This window comes from Numida meleagris, chromosome 11 (assembly GCF_002078875.1).
Source record: "Numida meleagris isolate 19003 breed g44 Domestic line chromosome 11, NumMel1.0, whole genome shotgun sequence".
Taxonomy (NCBI): Eukaryota; Metazoa; Chordata; class Aves; order Galliformes; family Numididae; genus Numida; species Numida meleagris.
Genome location: NC_034419.1, coordinates 12,688,301 through 12,713,519, shown reverse-complemented (window position 1 = coordinate 12,713,519; position 25,219 = coordinate 12,688,301). Strand labels below are relative to the sequence as shown.

The window sequence follows — 25,219 nt, the reverse complement described above, 5'->3', positions numbered from 1 at the left end:
AGCTGAAGTTCCATTGCAGGAAATACTTCAGCCATCCTGCTCACAGCGGGCAGCTTCCTGCCCAGCATCAGCGAGGCTCTGGGTGCCCGAGCTCCCCAGGGAGCCCCACGAGGCCTGCAGCACAACCTTGGAGCACTAAGCCAAGCTCTGTTTTGGGAGAGCTTGGTGCTCTATCAGCGGCGAGAGGAAATAAGTGCAATGTTAACTACAGGTAAACTGGTGCTGGCTCTCCCCACGCGTTCCCTTTTTCACTTCTGCAGTTTGAGATCAGATTGCTTCACATTTACAGGGGCACATGTGCAGCTTTTGCACCTGCGCTGCTGGCTGTATTGATTTTAAATAGAAAAATTTATACTGTGGAATATATTTATAAAGCCAGAATCTTTTTTTCCCCCCCCATACTCCATAATTACTTCTATTCATACTTTTAAATTACACAGTGTTTAACGAGGATTATACGCCAGTTAAAACAGAAGGCAGTTTGAGCATGCCATTGCCTGGTGCCTCCCCAAAAAGCAGAACACCCAGCCACCCAATCAAAACATCATTTTGCTGTCACCAGTTTGTTCTGCCTATACGAACACTGCCACATCCTTTTCCCCTCACTTTCACAGGACGGAACAAAGAGCTCCACTGGAACCTGACCAGGACAGAAGTTACCGTAAGGCACATAAAACTGCACTGAGGATATACAGCGGGCTCTGCAGCCCCTTGGCAGCCAGATGTAAATTCAGCCTATAGTTTTGGGAAGCGCAGGGAGGAGAAGAGGTACACCTACAGCTAACAGGAACGCAAGTACAGAACAAAGCGCTGCACAGCAGTTTGATCACAGACCGCAAACTCTTTGGGGCAAGGTCTGCCTTTACCTCGGCGTTATGCTAAGCGTGGTAGGTTGTTGCACTGCATAAAGTATTCTCAAGATTGGTACAACAAATCCATGCATTTTTAAGAGTACCTGCCAAGGTATATTTTCTTTTTGATTTTTCCCTAAACCTCACAAAGAAGCACTACCCTGATCATTTCCTCCCCTTTTAGGGAAATAAATCACACCAACCCTTCCTTCACCTAACAAAGTCTTTGGGAACAGGCTCAAGCTCAGACTTCGCATACTTATTATTTGCCATTAGCGATTAACTCATACTCAGAGTGAACCTGCACTACTTTCAGTCACCTGCATAAACATGTTTTGTTAAGCCACAAATTTGCAGGAAAAAAAAAAAAGAATGAATGACCATTACAGATCCATTTGGGCGACATCATTATCATTTCAGACTACAACCAAATCCCATTTTCCCTTTGCAAATTCAATTCCCATCAATAGCCCCATACATCAATGGCTGCTGATGTTTGTGGCCTTATTTTTTGCATTAAAAAAAACTGAAAGATTACTGCCAGTGTATAATAGGCAAACTGCATTTCCAATTCCCAACACATGCGCTTCAGGGAAAAAAAAGAAACACAAGGTAAAGGGAAGAAATGCAAATGAACGCACTGCTATCAGTCGTGTATTACCCTAGAGACACTGCCATCCTTCATATCTCTAGTTGGGTACTTCAGAGGAAAAAAATGTTTCGATGTCATTCAAGTAAATTATGTTATCATTTTCCTGAATATTAGTTTACTTCTTAGGTTCCTGCTTTCTATTTCTATTTTATTTACCCAGGGGGCAACAAAACTAAGCAGAAATGTTTATTTCCACGTATATAGTTTTTAGCTACTTTGGTGAAATTTTTCACAAGACCAAAATGGGTGACAGAAGCCAGGTTTCAGTTAAAGTGCTTTTTCCCAAATGATGAGGAAAAGAAAAAAAGAAAACCCCTACACACGCCGAAAAGGTTAAACAACTCTTTGGTATGCCAGACCTTGTTTTGTGCCCGCTCCGCAGAGCATCACAGAGCAACGAAATTTGCAGCAATCAAAACTCTCAAGTTTACAGGAGAAAATTCTAGTATGTCTTTATTACAGGCTGTGCTAGCCAGCAGACTGCGTAACTCACATGAAATCTCAGCATCAGCGCGGCATGGATCACTGGGGCACGATAGCTGGTCTCCTCTGCTAAACACTCATTGCGCTGGTGATATGCTGCAGTGCAACAGAGCAGCTCTGCAGGGAATTAGAGCAGACAGGTAATTCCTGCCAATCACTTCGAGGGTCCATTCTCACACCAACAGACAGCTGATTCAGATGCAACTCCAATTAGTGCTAATTGTACTTCTCTCCAAGTCCCTCTGCAGCCAGAGATGACAGACTTCATACATGGCTCTTAATATAAATGGCAATGCTAATTTTGTTCACGTCAAAATCCTTTCTGGATGCAAACCTCTAAGCCTGGTAAATAAGTTTACCAAGCTTTCAAGTGGCAGAAGGATCCTCCATTGCTAAGAATTCTCTGGAAATATTTTTCTTTACCGCAGAACAGGAAAGGTTTGCTTTATAAGTTTTATAACCTTGTATTTAGGGAAATGCAGCAAGAAATCTTAAAAGAGCGTGGCAAAGACTTAACAAGAAAAAGGAACCAAGTATGGAGAAGTTCAGAGGTGCCCACTCCCACAACTCGCAATGGCAGCATCTAATGCTGCTCAGAACAGGCTGTGCCCCAAACACCCTTAGTGCACAGCAAACAGCACGGCTCCTGCCCAGGCCGGGTGTTCCTTCCCCCCCAGCAGGACGTGCTGGATGGGCTGCCCATGGATCTGGAGGAACGCCTACCTAAGGTGCTCTTAAGTCCATCCGTGTAAACAGTGCCTCAAGCACTGACACAACTCAGACTCCGACTCCTTGCTCCCAATTTTTCACACCTTAATCACTGTATGCAAAACAGCTGTCAGTGTCCTCAGACAATGAGTTTATAAACAAGAAATAAAAGAAAAACTTGAAGTTTTAACAATTAATTAAGACAGTTCTCATTACCTCAATTTCCATCTGCAATTATAATCATTTCCCATTTAAAATATCTACCACATTTTATTCTTAATTAAAAATTACATCCCTGCAATGAAGTGCAACATGAATTAACAATTCAAATGTTATCTATGCAAATTTGCTAGTTCTTTGATTCCCCCCCCCCCTTATGCAAAGTCATGAGTAGGTCTATTTTTATTAAGCTTAACTTCACTCAGTGCCTTCTGCTCTGAACTATATATGCAGTATTTCAATCCAAGGACAGAAGTAAGTTGTAAACAGTGCCATTTCTTTTCAAGCCTCATACCATTCATTTAATAATCAATACATATGTGAAGAGATACCTTTTCAACAAGATTTGTAAAAAAAAAGTAAGTTTTAAAATTGCACAGAAAAGGTCATTGGAAGCGTAGTACGTCTTAAGTCATTTCTTCAGGCCCTGGCAACGGAAAAATTAATAGAGTCCAGTAAAAACCTGACTTTAAATCTGCTTTGTCTATACCTAGATTTATTGTGACTTGACTTTGCAGCATGACTCTGCACCCTCAACCCTCCCACGGACGTCTCTTATCCAATTTATTTTTACTTCTCTCTGCAGTGTTTTGAGCTTTCATCCCAAATTTAAAATTTCTCCTTGCTTCATCAGCCAAGAGCAGTCTTGTCTCAGATTCTCTGGGCCAACAAGCACAACACAAAGTATTAATTCCTTCAAAGTATGCATCATCACTTGCCCAGCATTTCCTGCTGATTTCAAAGCAGTTTACCAAAAACGCAGCGCTGCGCTGGTAGCTCTCTCCTTCTTCTGTCTACGTGTTTCAGCTCCCGTCTTGTACTAAGTTTAAAATCTATCTAATAAGCAAGTGTCACTAGAACAGAATACTCATGATTACATACATGTCGTGCTGACGGGTACGATCGCTGCCTTGATCAAAGCTGCTCTGCTCCCGCAGCCCAGCAGGAAGCACACCTGCAGCAGGAGCAGCTGCACACCTGCACACTGGGCTACTCCCGGCCAGCCCCCAACACGAGGGTGCTGTGCCCATCGCGTGCTGCACCCTGACACTGGGAAAAATTAAGGCATCATACAGCAAGTGATCTTCTGCTGTACGACAGCAGGATGAAGTTATTCAGAATAGCAATTAGCTGTGTACGCTTCCAAGGAAGCAAGCAAAGATGGCCAGCTGCTGCACAGATAAGATCCACGCAGAGATCATCATCACAGACCAGAAAGTGAATTTCTCAGGGTCCAGAGGGTGGTGCAGTGACTTCAAACTGACTACAGATTCATAAGGCAATTAGATGTGTCAATATGAGGCACAAGAAAAATACACTGTATCAGAACATGATCTACAGTTTACCAAATTACAAGGACATATCTTGAAGTCAAATTACACAAACACAATTACATAAATTACTCTCTAACCTTCAAAGGAAGAGTTCTTCCTCGTATTCTATTAATAAATCCTGTCAAGACAAAGTTTGAATTTGTGCATTTATTTCACTGGCTAGTTTAAAAGCCTCTTTATTCAATGATCTTTTTCTGTCATAATCTCCGTATCTAATTTAAACCGAGCGCATGCTCTTGCTGGAAGTCTAATTTTCATTTAAGTTACTATATCTTGTGCACAAAGAAATACGTCAGTTCAGAGCAACAGATAATACACACTTCAGTGCTGTAAAAGAGCAAAAAGTAGGCTGCTTATATACACTAATATGAGGGCTGCTTTTTTTTTTTTAACCTTTTCTTACAAAAAAAAAAAAAGACTGGGTGGCAGCAAGCACCAGAGAGCATGCCTGTGTAATGTGAAAGCTACCTGTGACTTTGCTCAAATATGGACTCCTCCTTGCTTTACTGACCTGCAAAGACTGAGATTAAGGCAACTAAAAAGGATTAGGATGTCTGAAGGCTGCTCCCTGGCATCATCTCCTCCTTATCCTTCTCATTCTGTTAGAAGTAAGCACATATAAAGTCTCCCTCTCTCACCCCCTCCCATTATGTCATTTGTCTTCTGCTAACTCTTCTATACACGGAAAAAAAAAAAAAAAGCAACGAAAAAATCCTTCTATCCAGTACTGTAATTGGAGGAGTTTTAAATAGCTAATTTAACCTTGGGAGGATGTTCATTTTCACTGAGCGTCTCTCTCCAGTCTCCAAAACTGACAAACCCTTTCACCTGAGCGTGCTGTTCTCTAATTGTGACAGCACTGTGAGATAATTCATTTCAGTTGATCAACCCAGGGGGAGTATGAATGCCCAAATATTTAACAGGGATGCCTTTTAAAATGAGAACTCAAACTTGCTAATTCGGTTGTTGCATGATCAATTGCATATCAATGCTATCAACCAGAAAAATTTTGTTTTGGTCACCAAAAAGAACTGCTTTCTCAGAAACTATTTGATGATTAGTGGATTTATTTTTTTTTTTAAATCTCTTTGCCACTGCACATTAGTTTACCAGATCCTGGCCTCTCTTAGAGGAGAGCTATCTGATGAAAGGTGAACGGAGACACTACTTCTATTTGTCCTCTTTGAAGGCTACAAACATTCCTCCAGCTCAGTACCAATACCTGCTTCATGATTATGAAGTTCAAGAGTCAGATTTATCCTAGAGAGAACATGATGGAAGCTTGATGGGTACAGGGATAGCTACGAAAGGCTTCTATTTTTGGAAGTGCACAGTTGGCTTGTAAACAGGCACATCCAAAAGGTATTCAAGCCATTAAAGGAAAAAACAAGGCAGACTTCACTGATGGTGTAGCATCCATTGTTACTTCACACCCACGTGCAGCTGAGCCCAGCTAAATGCAGCACAGGAGATGCTGCTGTGAAAAAGGAGGTCATCAAGTCATCCTTGATCACCTCTGCTGGTGATCAGCACCCCACCCCTGTGCAGCAGCTCTTCACAGCCCCATCAGTAAGTCCGCAAGCACCCTGCTGAGTCAGTCTGGAAGGGATGAAGCACAGCCACACCTCAGAGCTGCTAACCTGAGCGTGTACCAAAGCTCCCACACAGCTCTCACAATACACTTCTGATCAAAACAACAGCTCTGAACTCAAGAGAACAACGGGATGCCTTCCTTCGAGTCTCCTTTCCCTGAAGTCTTTTAAGCACCACACGTAACACAGAAATACACAGAGCCAGGAAAGGCTATGTACATGAGTACACTGTAAGGAATGTGGCCCAAACCATTCATGTCTAATTAGCTTTAACTGCATCTTCATCAGGAATGACTTGGGTCTAAGGAAAACAAAGGAGTTCAGTTTGCCAGTCACAGGTGCAATGTGTTTGCCCGGGCCTTCATCATGAGGAAAACAGGGTACTGGGTTCAGCCTTTCTGTAGCTGTCGGCTCCAACTCCAGTAACAAAAGCGAGAGCAGCTCAACCTGGCGCAACATCCTGGAAGTGATGAAAATGCAGACTGTCATCTGGAGAAGTGCTGGTTACACACAAGCCAACTTCAGAGGGTATTTTTAGTGTGTATGTCCAGCTTCGTCATTTCAAAAACAGCTACGGCCTTGTCCATTGGTGACCTTTGCAGGGATACTGGAACACCAGGAGACATCGGGATCTGCAGGGCCAATGCAGCCCACAGCTCTTAAATTCCTACATTTCTTCAGAATCAAGTTCAAACCAGGACATAAGAAAGCCCTAGGTCTGAAATCCTACAACACATCACCCCCCCCAAGTCAACTGTTTTCTTGGGTTGCTTTTTTATTTATTTGTTTTGTTGTTGCCGTTCAATCCTTCTTCAAAATTATCATCGGACTCCCTCAATTGTTTTTTATGTTATGCCTTTGGTAAATCACTTGTGATCTGTTATATCATACCATGCAATTACCTTCTAACTGTCACTTGCAGAATTCTCACATGTTGCACGGTGGAAATTCAGGGCTTCACAAATACTTCTGGCACAGAACTGAAAACAGCTGAAATGAGGAAGGAGTGGCGAAGAAAAATACAGCTGAAGTTTGTATTAAAATACATTCTAAAATTAAATTGGTTTTTAGAACACCAATATGTATGTAGGTCGCTCTGAAAGTAACACTTCCTATTTGTTTTCCTGGAAACTACAACAGATACAAAAAGCACAATAACACTACTTCATAAAGTAAATTCTCAGCTATAAAATGCTCTTTTTCAACATAGCCACCACCATTAGCTATGCATTTCTGCCAGTGATGAACAGGAGCCTGTGTGCCGCCCTCGCAAAAATCTGAATGGCCATCTGGAACGTGGTTTGTCTTCCACTCTCTTCCACTGCCACTGTAACCAGTGCTGAAAGGCACCACCCACCGCCTCACCACGCTCAAATCCTCTGCTTGGTCTCTGCAGACATTCAGCAGCCATTGATGATATCAGTGGATGCCATCTTCTCCGCTTGAACGAATTCAGCGACACCCCTGCGCTCCACACACACATCCACGTCAGACGCCATTTTGTCAGACTGCCCCTCTGCTGCCACCTGTCCCACAGCAACAACATGCAATGGAATATTGTTGGGAAGGTTCAGCCTCTGCTGCCATACCACCAACATCCACCTCTGATGTTGTGGGCCAACAGAATAAAATAGGAGGCATTACTATCGAAGCAGTCCTTATATTGTACAAATCCTTTTCCCTTTTGCTTCTTCAGTCTTTTTCTGAAAACACTAAAGAAAATATAGTTGGTAAAATGAAGCACAGCCAGGAAGAGGGAGCAATCTGACTGCAAAAACGATTGCACAAATAGCTTGCTTCTTCACTGGTTTTAGTCATTGGAAAAAAAAACGTCTATAGGTATTAGTGTTTGAAAGCAAGCAATCTCCAGACATTTCCCCTCAGTGACACAAACTCCCCAAAATGATGAAACAACATGTAAACAATAAAACATGAGCGCCACTGGAAGAAACTGCAATGAAATACCATTGTCCTTTATCAACATACTCTGTAGCCGATAGCTTTTTCTTCTCAACATTCCAATAAATCACTCACTAATCAGACTTCAGTCGACGTTGCACCATCACATTCAAGGTGGGAGTCCTCATTGAAGAGAAGGCTCTCCAGACCAAAACCAACAGTCCTGTGTAAGTAATTACATGCAACTGTACAACCTAGCCTTTCACCATACTGGTTAAACTCTTGTGAAATCTCAAGAGATGCTGGCCACCTTATGTCAGTACAACTATCAGCTTCCTACTCTGCAAAGTAGCTTCATGTGCTCTTGGAAGACTGTTCTTCCAAAAAAAAAAAAACCAACCCATAAAAAACCACCTCATTTTGCAGTTTCATCTATAAGCATGATTCAGACACATATTATGAGTTCTACTCTATTACAATATCTGCAGAATACTCCCTCTAATACACCCACTAACTACTTTGCAAATGGAAGAAACCTATTCAAGTATACAAATCCTGAGCCTAATTATTATTATGTCAAGTTTTAAAAGCAGTAGTATTCATACATAAATATATTAGGAAGAAATTCTTCACTCTGAGGATGATGAGGCACTGGCACAGGCTGCCCAGAGAGCTGCAGAGGCATTCAAGGCCAGGCTGGGTGGAGCTTTACTCAAGTTAACATGGTGGGAGGCAACCCTGCTCAGGACAGGGGGTTGGAACTGGGTCCCTTCCAGCCATCCAACCTTCCATGGTTCTCCAAAGCAATACATAGCAACTTGAATGCAAAACAGGTACCTAAGACCTGGACAGCAAACGCTGCATAAGCATAAGGGCCCAGCTACTCCAGAGAGGGATGGGAGAAAGAAAGGAGCCCCCAGTCCCAATGGGAGCGTTTGTGTAGATCAAAGGTAAATACCTACAGCAAGGATAACACAGTTATCAGGAGAGCAGCACTTCAGTTCTTGCTGCATCTTGCTTTGGCAGTAAGGGATATGGCTCAGGAACTCCCAATGCAAAGACAACAAGAATAACCACAAAGACTCATGACCATCAGAACTATCAGTAGAAGACAGTCGAGACGAATGAGTAAAGGAACAGCAAAGCAGTGTTCTAAAGGTATTGACATGTTCTAAATAACAGCCACTTCTTCAGCCTAAGCTCTTTCTGAGGAGAAACTGCAAGTATTACAGACACTCAGTATACTATCCTTACAGTCCAGGTGAAAGACTTCTAAAGCTTTCTTCTGACATGCACAGAACCAGAACATTAACCCCTTCATAACCAGCATGGCAGCGCTGAAGCATCCTCCTGGAAAGTAGGACAACAGAGTTAGGTAATTACATCAGGTAAGTAGGCCTCTCACACAGTACAGGTGAAATGACAGCAAGGGCTTAAGCAGCAAAACAAATTGGGCTTTCTCCACTTTACTTGCAAGCACAAAAACTAGCAGAAGGGTCCAATTTTTGTTGATGCTGCTTGTATCGATCGCAACAGAAGTCACTGAAAGGAACCAAGGGATTCAGTGAACAACTCATCACCTTCCTCCAGTAGACAGGACAGTTCTATCGTCTTGGATCTTTTATTTTGCTCAGTATCGTATGGCCCGGGTGGTCAATGAGAACAGAAATAGTGTTCTCAAAAACAGTGCATTTTATTTCCAGCTCATCAAGACCACTCAGTCACATCCAGGAGCTTAAGAATTACTTCCAAGTAACATAACCAAATGTAGCAGATTCCAGGACAGCCACTGTTTCAAGAATAAAAGCAAAAAGGCAAATCAAAACACAGTTCTTGTCACTCACGCTCAGTGTACGTAGATTAAAAACATCCAGCTTCTAAAAGGAAGCGAGCACTGCCTTATTACAGTGGGTACTCATAATCTCTTCAGCAGAAAGCACAACTGTCAGGAAAATTAAAAACCAGAGATCAGAACAGAATTATTTAGCAAGTGAACTTGTTACCAACAGAGTGCAAATGAGACAAGCCAGAGCTGTTACCCACTGACAGCACGCATCCTGCAAGCCTCACCTGTGCCTGGCACTGCACACAGCCTACGCCCAAAGAGTCTGGTGATGGCTCTCAAGTACAGAAGCAAATAAGGGAATGCAATCTCAGACCACAGAAATAAAGAGTCAATGATCAAGATAGCAGTCTAAATGGTAAAGCGTGAAGGTAAAATCAGAACTACTGTGAAACTACAAGGCTGCTCAGGCCCAGCACAAAAAAAAAAAAAGCTTTCTTCCTAACATTTTATCTTGAACGTTAACTGTCAAAAGAGAAAAGATCACACTGCTTAATGACACAAAATGCTTGACGTGAGGTATTAATCACCTTTTGACAGAGATCTGTTTGTGCTGTTATACGTTATCCGAGTGACAAACTCCACCTTGGGATTCACTTCCGACAGGCGTCAGTAGTGTGTGGACAACTCACTTCTACCTTGCATTCCTGGACCACTGTGTACCAGGTCTGCTCCCGTTCTTAAACGCAGCTGGCTTCTTGGCACATAATCGTAAATTCCTGTGTGGTTTTAAGTGATTAGTTAAATTAAAAAGAAATCACTTGCTGCTTTCAAATCATACTCAAACAGTTCATGCACATATCTCAAGTTGCTTTCAAGGATGAGGGAAACATGCTCTTCATCAGTGTCATCTAGTTATTAATTACGTTTTGTTCCTATAAAACATTGCTTCAGCGGCAACTTAAAGGAATAGACTCTTGCTTTGATTGCCAGGGTAACCAGATCTGCCTCTTCATGCCTTTTGTTTGCCCTCTCATTGATTCATTAACATGTCTCAATCAACGGAAGTAGAAGCAAAGGAAAATGTGAAAGAAAACTGAACATGAGATTAAAGTAACAGGTAGACTTGTAATACTCAGGAGCTTCAAAGAAGGAAGGTTAAATGAGACTAAGGCTCTCTGAAAGGTTCTGGGATTCAGAATTAAGAATTTTAAGAATGCTTTAACTGTAAGTGCTCTATACACACTGGCCCAACAACGCTACATACCCATCCTCACTTCACATTGAGCGGCTGAGCAAACACCTTACCAAAACCTTCCACAAAATCAGCTTCTTCTCCATAGCAGCTGGTCTGCCCTTTTTGGGAATGCTTTTTCTTAAGACAAACTAATTCTTCTGACCAGATAGCAACATCAGTGTCAGTAAGCCTTGCCAGTGAAAGCTGAGCCTTCATCAGCTGACACCAAGGACAGCCATTATACAGCAACGTGCTCATCTCCGTCCATTTGGGCACCCCATGCTGCAGGCTGAAGAGGATGGTTTTGTGCAGCCTGTGATCAACCTACCAGCACAGCAACACATCCTGTTTTGGGCACCTCATCACAGCATTACCTTCAGACATTTACTCTAATTTTATGCTCTGGTTTACCATTGCTTTATCTGGGAAGTACCAACAGTGCTTCAGTCTCAATTCCATGCTGAATTTGACCCAGGTTAATTGTTATTGCTGGCAATCTGCAAGCTGTGTGGTAAAAGAGCCAGCTGACAACATGACAACAGCTTCTTACATGAATTAGTGAGATGCAGACACAACCAAGCCAAGGATTGAAGGCACAAAGATCCAGACTCCAGTTTTTCCACTGGAAGCCATCCCTGCAGAGTGCTGCCCAAGCACGCCAGGGGAAGCCTGTGCTGCCCTGCCAGTGCTGCTCTCCTGGGTCATAGCTACCCATTCAGCATAGCTTCCCAAGCATATGCTTCCTCTCCAGCTGGTTTTAAATTACTTCTAACTGCCAAATATTCTTTACTGCATTTACTTCCCAGTGATGATTTAAAATAAATGTTTATTTTTAAATCATATTTGACATTTTATTAGGTACACTGGAAAATAAACCCATTCCTACATATGCAAAAATTAGGAATTAATGAGGTCTGGCAATTATCTTGATGGAATGAACCAAGTGACTTAGTTGCATATACAGAGTTTTACTAGAAAAAAAGCCTGCTCCAGTAGTTTAAAAACAAATGAAATTGCTTCTTATTGATTTTAATTTAGGTTGAAACACTAGCTGTCTCTCCAACAAAGCCAGAAATGGGAACAACTATAAATGAGTACAAAATGCGATAAGATCGACAGATTCTCAGGCAATCTAGTATAGAGATGACCTCCAGCTTAGATGGTAGTTAAAATATGACAGCATATGTATGGATCAATAAATAAGTTTGCATTTGTCTCAGCACCAAATGCTGCGGAGATGCATGTCTTTTTTCCTTTGTTACTCTAAAACGTTGTCCAATTAAGCTCTACTGGTTTTTCTTACAGATCGTCTAGATTCTAATTTACAAATAAAATCAAGAGAAGCAATTAAATGTTAAGTACTATCAGCATGTTTCCCCAAGTGATGCACATGTGCAACAGAATAGAAGTAGTCCAATCTTGATACAGAAGGGCAGGTTACAAATTGAAATACATTTGTATTATCATTACTTGCAGGCTTCACGCTCTAGCAAGTAGGAACGCTGGGCACCACACTCCCCTTTCGTGCACAGCAGAGGCTGACCAGGAGCTCCCACAGCCTGCAGCAGATGCACTTAAATGTTATTTCTGCAAGCATGGATGCAGAGCAGGAGCAAGCCAGAGCTCATGGTGAAGGAGCAACCAGGTGCTCAGGCTGCACGGAAAGAACACATACACCACTGACTGATGTGGGAACGGGCTTCTGATGATGGCCATCTAGTCCATCACTTCTAATGTCAGTGAAAGCCTTGCTGGCACGCTGCCTGGCAGCTCCTCCCAGCTCTACAGCTTCACCCATGGTGAGGGCCTGGCCCACGCTGCGCTCCGTCCTCCTGAAGCAGACAGGACATATTGGTTACAATCAACAGCAATCAAGTTTATGAACCTTTCATCATTCCAGAACTTGATCCAACATTAGCTGATAGCAATGGATCAGATCTTATCGGTGGGTTTTGCTGAAGGCCTGCACGTTTGGAACACTGGACTCCCTCACTTAGTTCAGTCATAAGGATCTCTCCCTCCACAGGATCATATTAACAGGAGGAAAAGTGATCCACCCTCCCCACCTGGTGCATGGTACAACTTGCCCAAGACAACCATGGGGAAAAGCTGAAAGAATCAAAATGAGGACAGCTTAATGGAAAGATGGTCAAAGCAACAGGGCACATCTCCTAAACTCTCACAATTAGCTCAATACTGGCTTCCCCCTACCTACATCCACCAGAAGAAAATGAGGATATTACAAGAAATGCTATTTCTACCAAAAACACCAGGATGATTAACAATAAGGGGGCAAGGGAATGAATGGGGAAAAGCACATTCCTAAACAATCCATTGCCTCCTTGGGGTTCCACCCAAACGGCCATCCACTCCTTGAATTCCAGTGAGGCTCAGAGGGCATCTGCACTGTTGCAAGATTTACCAACTGCTCCTCCCTTACGAACTGCATAGAGGGGAAAAAAAAAAAAAAAGCAGAGCAAAAGACAAGTGTAAGACATTAAGATCACAGAGGACTACTGTTCAAGAGACCTGCCTTTATAACAGTAAAGTTGCCTTCCTAGCTTTTGTGTAGCCACTTAAAAAAAAATGGAGTAAGAATTAGTGATCCAGGCCACATCCAGTGAACTGCAGACTATTTTGTTCAGCACTGGCTCTGATAACCATCTAGAAGTCATGCTAGGCAAACAATCAACGTGAGCCTTCTTGCTGTGGCAGAAAAATAGGCCACTGAAAATCCTTGGACAAACAGAAAGGGCAGCAGCATTGTGCATATAAGATATGAGTAAGACCCATGCTTAGCTCTGGTGTGCACCTTTCTAAAAATAAGTTGTATAAAGACCTGGAGAGAAGTAAAAAAAAAAAAGAAATGGCTGTAAAAATTATTCAAAGACTGGATAAAATCTGATAGCAAGAGGCTTGTGCAGCTCAGGTCACTGAGTTAATCAGAAGGACACTGTGATATGGATTGATTGCAGGGTCTAAGTACTTTCATGGGAAGAAAATACCAGAGGGCTCTTTAAACTGGTAGAGAAAAGTGGAACAGATACAGGACAGTTGTTAATACAGCTCTGTGCTTGCAGGCTGAGCTCTGTGCCTAACGTCTGAGTTATTGCAGAATGAGAATCTCAAAGTATTTGCAATAACCACTTGTTTGGTTTCTTCATTTTTGGTGGCTGCTTTATTCAATGGAAAGAAGTTGGGTCTGGCTTCAAAATAGGCATAAAGCAAATAATCCCTTTTTAAAAAAAGGAACCTGTTGACAGCAAGTCTCACACCTTCCTTCGCAACAGCCACAGCTTTGGTCAAAGAACAGAGCGCAGCCCACCAGAACGACTCCAAGGGCTGCTGTGCATGATGAGCATCCCTCCAGAAAGGTAGAATTTAGCAGAAGGACTACACATCCCTGCCTCTCACCCCAAAAATCACAGACGTGGTTTCACACTTCATCACACGGCAAAAGAAAGACTCCCAATGAAGTACAGAGACTGTATCAAAACCACGAACCTTTGACAAAGGCAGCTGGTGGAAACATCGTAAAGAACAGGCACAGCCATTTTTCAGAACAATCACATGAGGGCTATGGCACAAATCCTCACCTGACAAAAGCTGCCAAAGAAACAGCAGCATCAACGGTGCTACGACAATTTGCAAAAGCTGAAGACCTGCCATTAAGTTAAGATAAAACACTGTAAGCCTGCAACATTTTGCGCCCCAGGTTTACAAAGATAACAATGAATTAATTCGCAGTAAACAAAAGAGAAGCATTTTACAGTGCATAAACAAATTTGTAAGAAACGATTTAAAAAGTCACAGCTTCCAAAAATGCTGTCACCAAGCCTGTGTTTTTAACACTTACTTAAATAGCTAAAACTGCACAAAGGTGTTGCGATGGAACACAAACAGATCTACATAAGCCATATAGTCTGATGCAAAACCCTTGGGCAAAAGAAGAAAAATAAACAACTAATTTTAGAACCTGAATACTCTATTAGCAATTCTCGCCAATTAAAAGATGATGCAACTGCTGTCAACAGGCAAATTTTAGTTGTATGTTGTATTTTAAACATGGATTTAAATACAAAATACACAAGCTCCGGCGCTGTGAGAACAAGAAGTGAGCTGGTTACTTGTAGCACCGAGGCCAACAAGAAGAGAAGTTCCACCCTACCTCTCATTCCATCTCCAAATGGATGCAACGTTTCAGAGACAGTTATGCCACACAGACTTAATTTCCACTTTGACTGGAGCACACCCTTACAACAGTCTCCAGGAGGCTGCAAGAACTGCAGGAACCTAAATACCGATGGAAGTCAATAGAAAAAATAATCCTTAAGCTCACTTGTGATAGCAGTGTAGATCTGTACTTAATTATTTGAAAGCTACCGCCCAACTTCGTTGTCTGGATTTTAACTTCCCCACAGGAGTGAGAGTGATAGAAAAGATATACAACCACAGAGAATGAAGATGCAAGAGGTTGGGGGGAGAGAGCACTCATATGCTGAGGTCCACAAAGCTGAGGCTGATATAGATCACCATCCACTGAAAACAAAGGAACACACAAAACTTGCTCTTAAATGATGTGTAAATTAGTTACTTTAAAACAGATTTAATAGGAGAGCATCTCTAAGTATACCAAACCATAACTGAAAGAGCAGTGGTCCTTGGTGCTGCAGGAGGTTCTGCATGGACATCTTTCTTTTTAAGAAATCAAATACGGTCCGAAGAAAGCAAGCATCAGGACAAAAGAGTTTCTATTTACTTCTTCAGTAGAAAAATGGCTTCTTGAGTGTGCAGGGCACAATTGGTTTTGCCTTCCTGTCTTGCTTGCTTACCCACCACTGCTTGCAGTGAAGGCCTCTTCCACTCTGGGACAGCCAACCCTGCTTTTCTACCAGCCTGACAGAAACCAGCCACTGAACTGCAGGTCTAAGACAGCAGGCTGCTAACAAACAATCCAAACGGTAGATGCTTTTGTAGGAGCAAACAGCCAAGGCAGTGCTGTGACTAAAGCAGGTATTAGGTTATTTTCAGTGTTGCTCCCAAGCCTCCTGCAAGGACAAAGAATGGAAGAAGTGAAGGAGGGAAAACTGAACAACCGCCTGCTTTGCTTGCGAGGAGTTATCAGATAGCTGCCCCTTAGCATCAGCAGAATAAACCAGCTCCAACAGAAGAACTGTAACAGACACGTTTTATTTCCAAAAAGAGAACAAAACAGCTGCCACAAGACCAAATAACATCCCATGTTCCGCTTCAAAATACCAATGCAGCTCTTCAGAGCTCAAGGTCTCATTCATTACCTATCTGCAAGCAGAGAAAAGGATTTTTCAAAGCAGCTTTCCTCAGCTAAGCATCCAAGTCTCAAAACACCTCGATTTTCTTTAGAAAGGCCTCCATGCTATGAATGCAAAGTCCCTCGAAGCAGACACTGGCACAGGATAAACACATTCAGGCATCACTGCAGCATTTATGCATAGAAAAACTGCAACACCCACGTCAATTGAGATTTTGTGTGTCAGTTCTGCTGGCAGGTGCACGGTGCGGTCAAGTTTTAGGTTCTAGTAAATGGTTCATCATTATTCAAATGACTTGATAATTAAGAACACCAGTACTTCAACTCCCAAGCAAGCTTAGAGACGCATAATAAAACCACATTAAAAACAACAAGGCCACGTACCAGCTGATTTTACTTCAACCATAGTTCTCTCAAAGACTAGTTCAAATTGCCCAAAGGTGAGCCCATTCACCGGAATAAAGACATATCTTACAGTGATTGCATGAATGTCTTTTTTTTTTTTTTACTGCCTTGCTCTCCCTCCTCCCTCAATCAGATGTGGAGATGATTCTCCACCACTGCTTCCCAAGAGTACTGCAAAGAACCAGAGAAAAGGAAAAACAAAAACAGCAATACCCACGGAGTATCTCAGCTGTTCTGCTCGCATTCTGTGCCCCCATTCATCTGTTCATTTTCTGGGTGGGAAGCCTCTCTGCTTAGGCTACAAACACATTATAGCTCAAGGCAAAAAAACAGGAATCCACTGCACCTCGGCAGCTGTGCATAAACAGGAGGAGTGTACACAGAAAGGCCAGCACCTTGAGGCACAGTTAGTGCAGCCCTCATTATCCAAGGATACAACTGTCCTCACTGCAGTGGTGTTAGGCTGCTCTGCAGAGCCACACTGTGAGTTAGCAGTGCTGGAAGGAAGGAGCGAGCCATACTGACTTAGGTCAGGTACAGCAGGAGTCTAGTCAGCTACACAGGTAACAAGCACCAGCATTACCACAAGCTGCCAAGTAATGGGAAAGGTAAATGATGGGACAAGGGGGAATGGCTTTAAGCTAAAAGAAGGGAGATTTAGGTGTGACATTAGGGAGAAATTCTGTACACAGAGGGCGGTGAGGCAGTGGCACAGCTGCCCAGAGCTGTGGGTGCCCCATCCCTGGAGGTGCTGAAGGCCAGGCTGGATGGAGCCCTGGGCAGCCTGAGCTGGGGGGAGGGGGCAGCCAGCCCATGACACAGAGTTGGAACTGGGTGGTCTCCAAGGTCCCCTCCAACCAAAGCCAATCTATGGTGATTCTGTGAAAGCTAGCTATATCCAAGGATGGCTTCTCTCGCTGTTTCCAGCTGTTTATTGACACAGGGTAAAAACGAGCCTCTTTCATACAAGCTACCCTCTAGCTGGATATCTCCATGTGGTCACAGCCCAGGTTTCTCATCTCACTGTGAAAGCACGCACTAATTACCATCCTCCTTCTCTCCTCTACCAAGCCGACACAGGTCAATTCCTCCTGGCAATCCATGGAGTCACACTCCTGCCAGCCCAGTGCAATACTACATGGGCCTACAGGTCTCACTTGGAAGAAACATCAGCAGGAGGTTATCTGGTGAAGAAGGGAAACGTCTGTAAAAGTGCACATGTACCTAAAGCAGTCCTCAGAAAAGATCTGTAAAAGCACAAATTAACCCATGTGGGGCACACCTGCATCCTCAAATGCCTGAACACCTTCCAAGGATTTGTTTTCAGGTAAGTCTCCACTTCCTAAAATACTTAAAGTTCAATTCTAGCCAACAGTTTAAGTACCACAGCACATAAATGTAAATAATTACAGTTTGGTCAACACACAGCAGCAACTCTGATCTTAAAAAATGGAAGGACAGCAACTTGGGCAAACAGAAGTAAGTATCATTTTTTCCATAATTTCACAGATTAAAGTGATATATTAGCTAAAGAACAGTGCTATTACTGTACCCTTAGGCTTTGGATCACATCATGCCACATGTTCATTTGGCTCCTAAAGAGCAGCAACCAAATGATTAGCATTTTTTCCAAGAGTAGTTGAGATTAATAGTCTGAAGTCATTTCTTTAGCTTAACCATGAAACTCAAACACTGAATCTAGAGCCAACTTTAATAACACTATTTCAGAAAACCCCAAGTTAGTCCTTGAGCACCGATCAAGAGGTGAACAGGGTCCTCACCGTTATCTGGATTGGCTGTAATTGGATACAAACCCCAACCAAACTCGAGCATCTTGATAACAGCACAGCTTTAACTAAGGGCGCACATATAACTAAAGACACCACTTCCCTCACTAAAGAAACAGAAGCTGTGAGCAAAGCCACCACCCTACTGAAATCAGTATAGGTGTTTTTCAGTGATTTCTATGGTCTCCAAATCTTCCAGTTCTAGGTTTAGAGGGCGAGCAAAGAGCTTAGCACTGGTTTCTTTTTTGAGCTGCACTAAAGCATTTTATTTCCCAATGCTCAGCTGTTCCTGCTCTCAGGCGGAGGAGCAGAGGTGACAGGGTAACCCTTAACAGAGCTCAGCAGGCCCCGTCTGCTCAGCAGAGGCTCCCAACACGATACAGGAGGAACGACAAGCAACAAGATAGCATCTCTGCACCAGACCCACAGAATGTGCCTCACTGCTCTGACCAGAACATACTCTTTTTTTTTTTTTGAGCTTCAAAATCCCTCCATCCCCATTTCCTAGTGAAAAAGGAGAGGAATTAGGGCATGAGAGAACAGCCAGAGATGCCATAGCTCCTACACAAGCTTCCCTCGCTCTCCCAAGCAGAGCAGCATCCCGAACCTGAACACACACAAACCTGAATCTCTTCAACGCCCCATTGTGACTGAACTCCAGTCACCCCTAACTTGCATTCGTTTACTTTTTGGAAGTGCCTCCCCTCCATGAGGCCTCCTGCTCCCTCCCTAACTTCAGGGTGCTCTCACTCTCTGGCTGCCGGTGCAAGCGGCTCCTCTGACAGCCTGAGGACTCCAGAAAGCCACATGCTGGCTCTGTTAACCACAGCTCAGCTCCTGCAAACCTGCTCCCACACGGATAGCAAAGCTCTCCCTGAGCTGCCCCCAGAAGCGTGCCAGCCGGCTCGCATAGCCTGGGAAGGCTCATTCAACATTCTTTATCTGCAAGGACTCCATTAGCGGCTTCCCGGAATGCAAAGTGTATTTTAAGAAGGCACTGAAAATAAGGGATAATTAAAATGTAAGAAGTGTCATCTTCATAAAAGCCACAGGACTAAATAAAGTCTTGGAGGGCCCTCTCCTGTACATTCCGTATTTCTCTACGTGCACAACACACCTTCCTCTGCAAAACCTTGAACAAACAAAGGCAGTCTTCCCAGCACCTTGGCAAAACAGCCAAAGCAGCATTTGATTCGTTCCTAAGAAAAGCTCTGAGGCTATTTTTCCCCCCAGGCAGAAGATAGTTGTAGCAGAATTACCTCTCGACTCGGAAGGATGAAGACTCAAAAAAAAAAATCCAAAACCCATTTACAAACACCAGGACGGCGACAATTTCATTCACAAAGGCAGAGCTAATCTAGATTTATGCATCTTGTCAAAGGAAACACCAACAATTATCACCCAGAGATGACAGGATTGTCACAGCAACAGCCACAAACGCACAAAGGTGCACTTCTTCCTTTACAAGAAAGTATTCATCTCTCAGCAGAGCACTGAGCAACTACATAGAAGGGTATCACAGCAAGATTACTATTTACGTCTTACTGATTTTTGGTACTGTGAATTTAGATTAATGAGCAAACAGACCCCATGGAAACAACCTCTTTTACCTTGTCTTGGTTTGATTTATTAAGCAATGCAATTACCAGTGACAAGCCCACAGAGAAATGCACTGAGCTTAACACTTCAGAAACAGCAAAACCTTACCGCGGATTTGTGCGTGCAAGGATGACTCCCTCCTCTGAGTGCAACCACAGGGACAGCAACACATGCACCCACCTACACAGCGAGCATCGACTGCAATCCTAATAAAAGAATACTGCCAAGATTTGTTTGGAGCATGGTTCATTTATTTTTTTGAAGAAAAATTAGCCTTTGTGCTTCTTCACGGAGTGAATTAGAAGGGAGAAAACAAGTCGTGACCTCTTATATTTAAAGAGAGCTGGATATGAAGCAGAGGGGGGAAAAGATGCTTGTTACTTAGCACATAAAATAACACACACCTGAGATCCTCAGGAAACACAGTGAAAGGAGCTGAAACGCTCGCAGTAGACATGAAATGGTTAATAACGGCTGGGATTCCCCGCCAACACAAATTCCAATGATTTGCCATTGGATGTTGTCAGCACCAATGTCCTGTTCTAGTCCACTGAGATCCTCCCTGCAGCTTCCCTGCCTCGGGCATCTCCCATGCATGATCAGAGTCCGGAGCGCTGCCTGCCCCTCACGCACACTCACACCCCAGGAATTGCTGCTTTTCAGGAGAAGGCAAGGAAAGAGCAGCGAAGTCACTGCGGTCTGACATGGCTTTCTCTGGACAAAGAATAAATGCAGCCTGGACAACGGTCTGCTTCCCAAGCAAACCCTTAGCGACGGACGGCCCTGAGACACCCCCAAGTATTACACAGCTGTTTTACAGCTTCGGGCATGGAAGAGTTCACCTACACACAGCCAACAGCCACAGACCTGCTACTCCCTGATATTCAAACCACAATGCAAATATTAGCAGGTTCAAACACCACTGATCTAAATCTGCACGTCTCGCAGTATTGTTATATTAAGCCTACATCGCAGCTTGTTTTCCTCAAGCGTGCCTAGAGCCTGCCTTCTAGATGTAATTACTGTGCAATATATATCAGAACCAGAGAGAAAGGCTTCACTCTGAGGGCTGGAATTGAGAAGAAATCAATACAAAGGAGATAAATGTTTCTTCAAGAGCTGCAGAGGTATTAACCCTCTCTGCAGCTTATTTTCTTTTCACTTCCAATCATTTTACCACCCGAGAAGCTGCTGGAAAGACCGGGATACAGCAGCTCTACCTGCTCAGCTCCGCGCTTGAGGTTCGAAAAAGAAATAAAATAAAAACGAAGTGCTTTTTTAAAAAAAAAAAAAAGTGTAAGTTGCTGCAACGCTTCGAGAACTGCAGCCGTGCTCCCGCCTGCACACGCGGAGCAGCCACAGCCGGGCAGCGCCAGCAGCACGCGGCACCACGAGCCACGCGTGGCCCCGCACCGAACGCACAGCACAGAACGCACCTCACCGCGACCCCCGCGGGAGGGTGGCAAAGCCCCGAAGCGAATAAAGAAAGAGAAAACGTGGGGGAGGGGGGGAAGCGAGGCTCGGGGTGGGGTTAAGGCATTTTCAGGACGGTCCTGAGGAGCAGGGGCAGCCCGCCGCTCGGGTTCGGGCTCAGCAGCCTGCGAGCGGGCGGCGCGGAGCCGAGGGGGCCCGGCGGCTCAGCCCGAGGCAGCGCGGCCCCGCAGGCGCAGCGGCGGCGACAGAGCGCCCCTGGCGGGGGCCGGCGGCACCACGGCCCGAGACCGAGCTCCCCCGGGCCGGGGGCGCTGCCGGGGCCGCGGGTCCCGGAGCGGGGCGCGGAGCGGGAGCAGCGCTCGGGCGTCGCGCGGCCGCCGCGTTTCGGCGGAAGGTGCGGGGAACAGCCACGCGCCGCCGAGAGCGCGGGGTGGGAAAGGGCGGGAAGGCGCGGGGCTCCTCACCCTGCGGCCCGCATCGCCGCCACCCGCGGGGCGCGCGGAGTCAGCCCCGGCGCGGAGCGGACGCGCAGCTCCGCGAACCCCCGCCCCGCCAAGGTCAGCGCGCGGTACGGCGGGGCAGCTCCGCGGACGCGAGCGGGGCGGGGAGGGCTGAGCGCCGCGCGCAGAGAAGTTTGTAGCGGGGGAAGGAGACCGAGAGCAGGAATCGGGGCGCCGCTCCCGCGGCTCGACGGGAGCCCTCGGGCGGCCCTTCGAGAGCGGGGAATCGCCCGGGGACCCCCCTCGGGCCGCCCCACGCCGCGGCGACTGCGCCGCACCGGAGAGGGGGGAACGCGGCAGCGCGGAGCTCGGCGCCGGCACTCGCGGGAGCGCCGCCCGCAGCACGGGGAACGCGGCCTCGGGGTTCCCGCCGGCACCCGCGGGGTCACGGACACCGGGATTCCCCCGCACCGCCGCGCGCACTCACTCACCGGGGAAGCACACCACATCATGGAGCACGGAGCTGGTGATTTTCAAGAAAAAGATCCACCAACACGGTTGCAGTAGCCTCCGCATGTCCAAAGCCGCACATCGAAAGAGGGGAGAGGGGCTAAAACAATTAACGCACAGGGAAATTAAAAAAAAAAAAAAATTTAGGGAAAAAAAAAAACCACCGGAAAAAGGGGGGGGGGGGGAAAACCCAAAAAAAAAAAAAAAAACTTGTTGAAAATAAGTTTCAACCCGCGCCCCGCGATCCTGCGGGAGAAAGCGGGGGGCTGCTGCTCGCCTCCTCGGCGCGGAGAGAAGCCCACAGCCGCGGGGCAGGCGGGCGGCTGCGCGCCGGAGGGCGCGGGGACCCCGCGCGGCGCAGCGCGGGGCGGGCGGCTCGGGGCGCTCAGGCGGGCGGCATGCCGCGGAGCGGGAGCTCACAGCCGCCTCCGCGCACGAGCGGGCGGGCGGCGGTCAGCCGGGGCCCCGGCGCGCTCCATCCTGCCGTACAGGAAGTGGCGGGCGAGCCCGGATCCTGGCGGAGACTTTAAAGCGGGGCGAGCGAAAAGGGAGAGGGAGCGCGGCGCGGCGCGGCGGCGAGGAGACGAGAGGAGAGGCGAGAAGAGGAGAGGAGAGGCGGCGGCGCGCCGGGCGCCCCGGAGGCGCGCCCCCGCCGCCCTTAAAGCGGCCGCGGTGGTGGGGCGGGGACGCGCTTGGCCGCGGGGCCCCGCTCGTGTGCGCGCCCCGCGGAGTGCGAGTGCCGCGAGGAGCGCGGAAGGGAGCGGAGGCGGTTTGCCGTTTGCACTCTTACCCAGCGGTGTCTGTTTGGAGTTACTCGTGCCATTACGCCGCTCTCCGTGCTCGCGGCAGGAGGCGGGGGTTCGGGTTGGGTGTCCCCCCGGCACCCCTTGCCCCCTCCCCCCCAGTACCGTGTGTCATTGTGGGTATCGCCAAGGGTGTCTGTCTCCCCGAAATCGCACAGCTCCCCTCCGTCCCCCTCGGTGCTGTGCACCGTACTGGGTATTGTCAAAGCCCCCCCCCCCAAAATCTTACAGCATTTTTTTTTCCATCTAACGCTGTGCTGTGTGTTGCTACCAATCCTCATCAAAATCACACGGCTTTTTTTTTTTTTTTTTTTTTTTTTTCTTCCCTCCCCTGCACTCTGCATCATTCTGGGCATTGCCAGAGGTCAGCCACAAAACCAGACAACTTTTTGTCCTCCAGTTCTGTACTGGGCATTTCCAGAGAGCCCCCATCTCAAACTCTCATGCCTCCCCCCTCGCCCCCCCCCCAAAAAAAAAAAAAATCCCACATTTTTATTCTCTCAGTAATATGCATCGCTCTGGGAACAGACAGAGGTCACCCACAAAATCATTCTTTTTCCCCCAGTACCCTATACATGAGGTATTTCTAAACCCCCCCACCTCCCAAATGAAGCAGTGTTCTTGCAGCCAGGTGAAGCCTGTCCCCAGGTGCTCCATATCCAAGTCCCGACCCACAGCCCACCCCCAGCAGCAGATGCTGAGCGAGTGATAACTTTGTGCAGGAAACAGGAACAGAAAATGGTGTGAATTCAGGATGAAGGGATGGTTACTTGCGCTTGGCGTTTCCTGCCACTGCCGTGGTCTGCTGGAGCTTAAATTTCATTCAGAAGTAGTTTTGCCTGTTTCTTTGGTAATTATTTCCATTACAGAGATCGTGTTTCAGAAGGGAAAGGGTTTGGCAGGGGTTTATCAGTGCGTGCTGTGCTCAGCTCTGGCGCTGTCATTTGCTGTGACCATCTCCTCCTTGCTTACCTGAGCGCCTTCCGCATGTGTGGTGTTCCAGAGGAGAAGAGATGGGGGCAGGAGGAGCAGCAGAGTAAGGAAATTCAGGAGTCGTGTTCATTCAGTGCAGTGGCAGTGATTTTCCCTCCCCCAGCCTCAACCACAGCACAGTTACCCAAGGCCCGAGTGTTTACCAGGGCTTCGCCCTGAGTTTTCTGAAGGAGGCGGTGGCCTCGTGTCCATCCAGGTGTGCCCCACGCCAAACAGGTGCCAAATCAGCAGCTTACTGCAGCCCAAGGGCCCCTAACTAGGAAGCATTGTGTTTTTGTAGGCTTTCTTTTGCCTTTCTCTCCACAGCCCAGGTTGCGCCTGCCAAAAATCACAGTTGGAAGTTAAGAATGCAGTCCTTGCTAAAGAGAACAGTGTTTATCCCAACAGGGATTTTAACAGAGCAAAGATTTAAGGACGTGATTAGATGCTTTCTGCCCTTCAGGGCAGCGCCCTTTGGGGTGTGCAAGGAGTGGAGAAGGCGCTTGCGTAAGGGTTTATCTGAAACACAGCAAAGGCTTTATAGGCCCTGAAGAAAGTTCTTATCCAAGTTATTGTTCACTAAATCACTTCTCAAAACAGGTGGAGTTTAAAGGTTGGTTTCAATTCTCATAAAGGCAAAGATAAAATTTAAGGAGCTAAATTTCTCTGCGTTGTTGTTCCTATGCAAAACAAACAAACGAAGGAACAAAAACACACACAAAACCACAGATCCTCACCAGTGACGTTGATTTGCTCATTGGGCTGCAAATTATTCCCTTTTCCCCAGCCTGTTCCTGAGTTTACTGACTTAAGGCAAGAGCGAAGCAGGCAGGCTGCCCTCCAGGGCCGAGACTCACCTGGCACATTAGAGGCACTCTTTCAACAGGTGTCATTAAATGTGAAAAGTTATTAAACACTATTGCAATCTCGCTAAAGAAGAACAGAAGCAATGGATTTTTTTCAAGGAGCTATTTGCGTCAGTATTTTTCTCCCCGCTTCAAGATCCTTTGTGAAAGCTATTAATTATACCATTTTATATTTCAAATATATTTTGTACATTACTTTACAGTTTTCTATTCTGGAAAATTACCAATCTGAAGCTGCCTCCATATCGTAGAATTGGAGGAATTATGTTTCCCATCCTCAGAGCAAACATGCAAGTAAGATGGAGAATGCATAAGCAGGAGAGTGTCTCCTGAGGAGCACGGATGACTTCAGTCC

The 25,219-nt window shown here is 45.8% G+C and overlaps 1 protein-coding gene across 2 annotated transcripts in view; it reads right to left on the bottom strand.

Moving 5' to 3' along the window:
- PTPRG (protein tyrosine phosphatase, receptor type G) overlaps positions 1–24,104 on the bottom strand; it is a 379,675-nt gene extending 355,571 nt beyond the window's left edge. Inside the window, exon 1 of one of the 2 annotated variants that reach the window (XM_021409043.1) lies at positions 23,999–24,104. In XM_021409043.1, the coding sequence (XP_021264718.1) occupies positions 23,999–24,089 (91 nt within the window). In that variant the 5' untranslated portion in view covers positions 24,090–24,104. Of the gene's footprint in view, positions 1–22,204; positions 22,379–23,998 lie in introns of those variants that run through there. The other variant, XM_021409044.1, reaches the window with a different exon arrangement.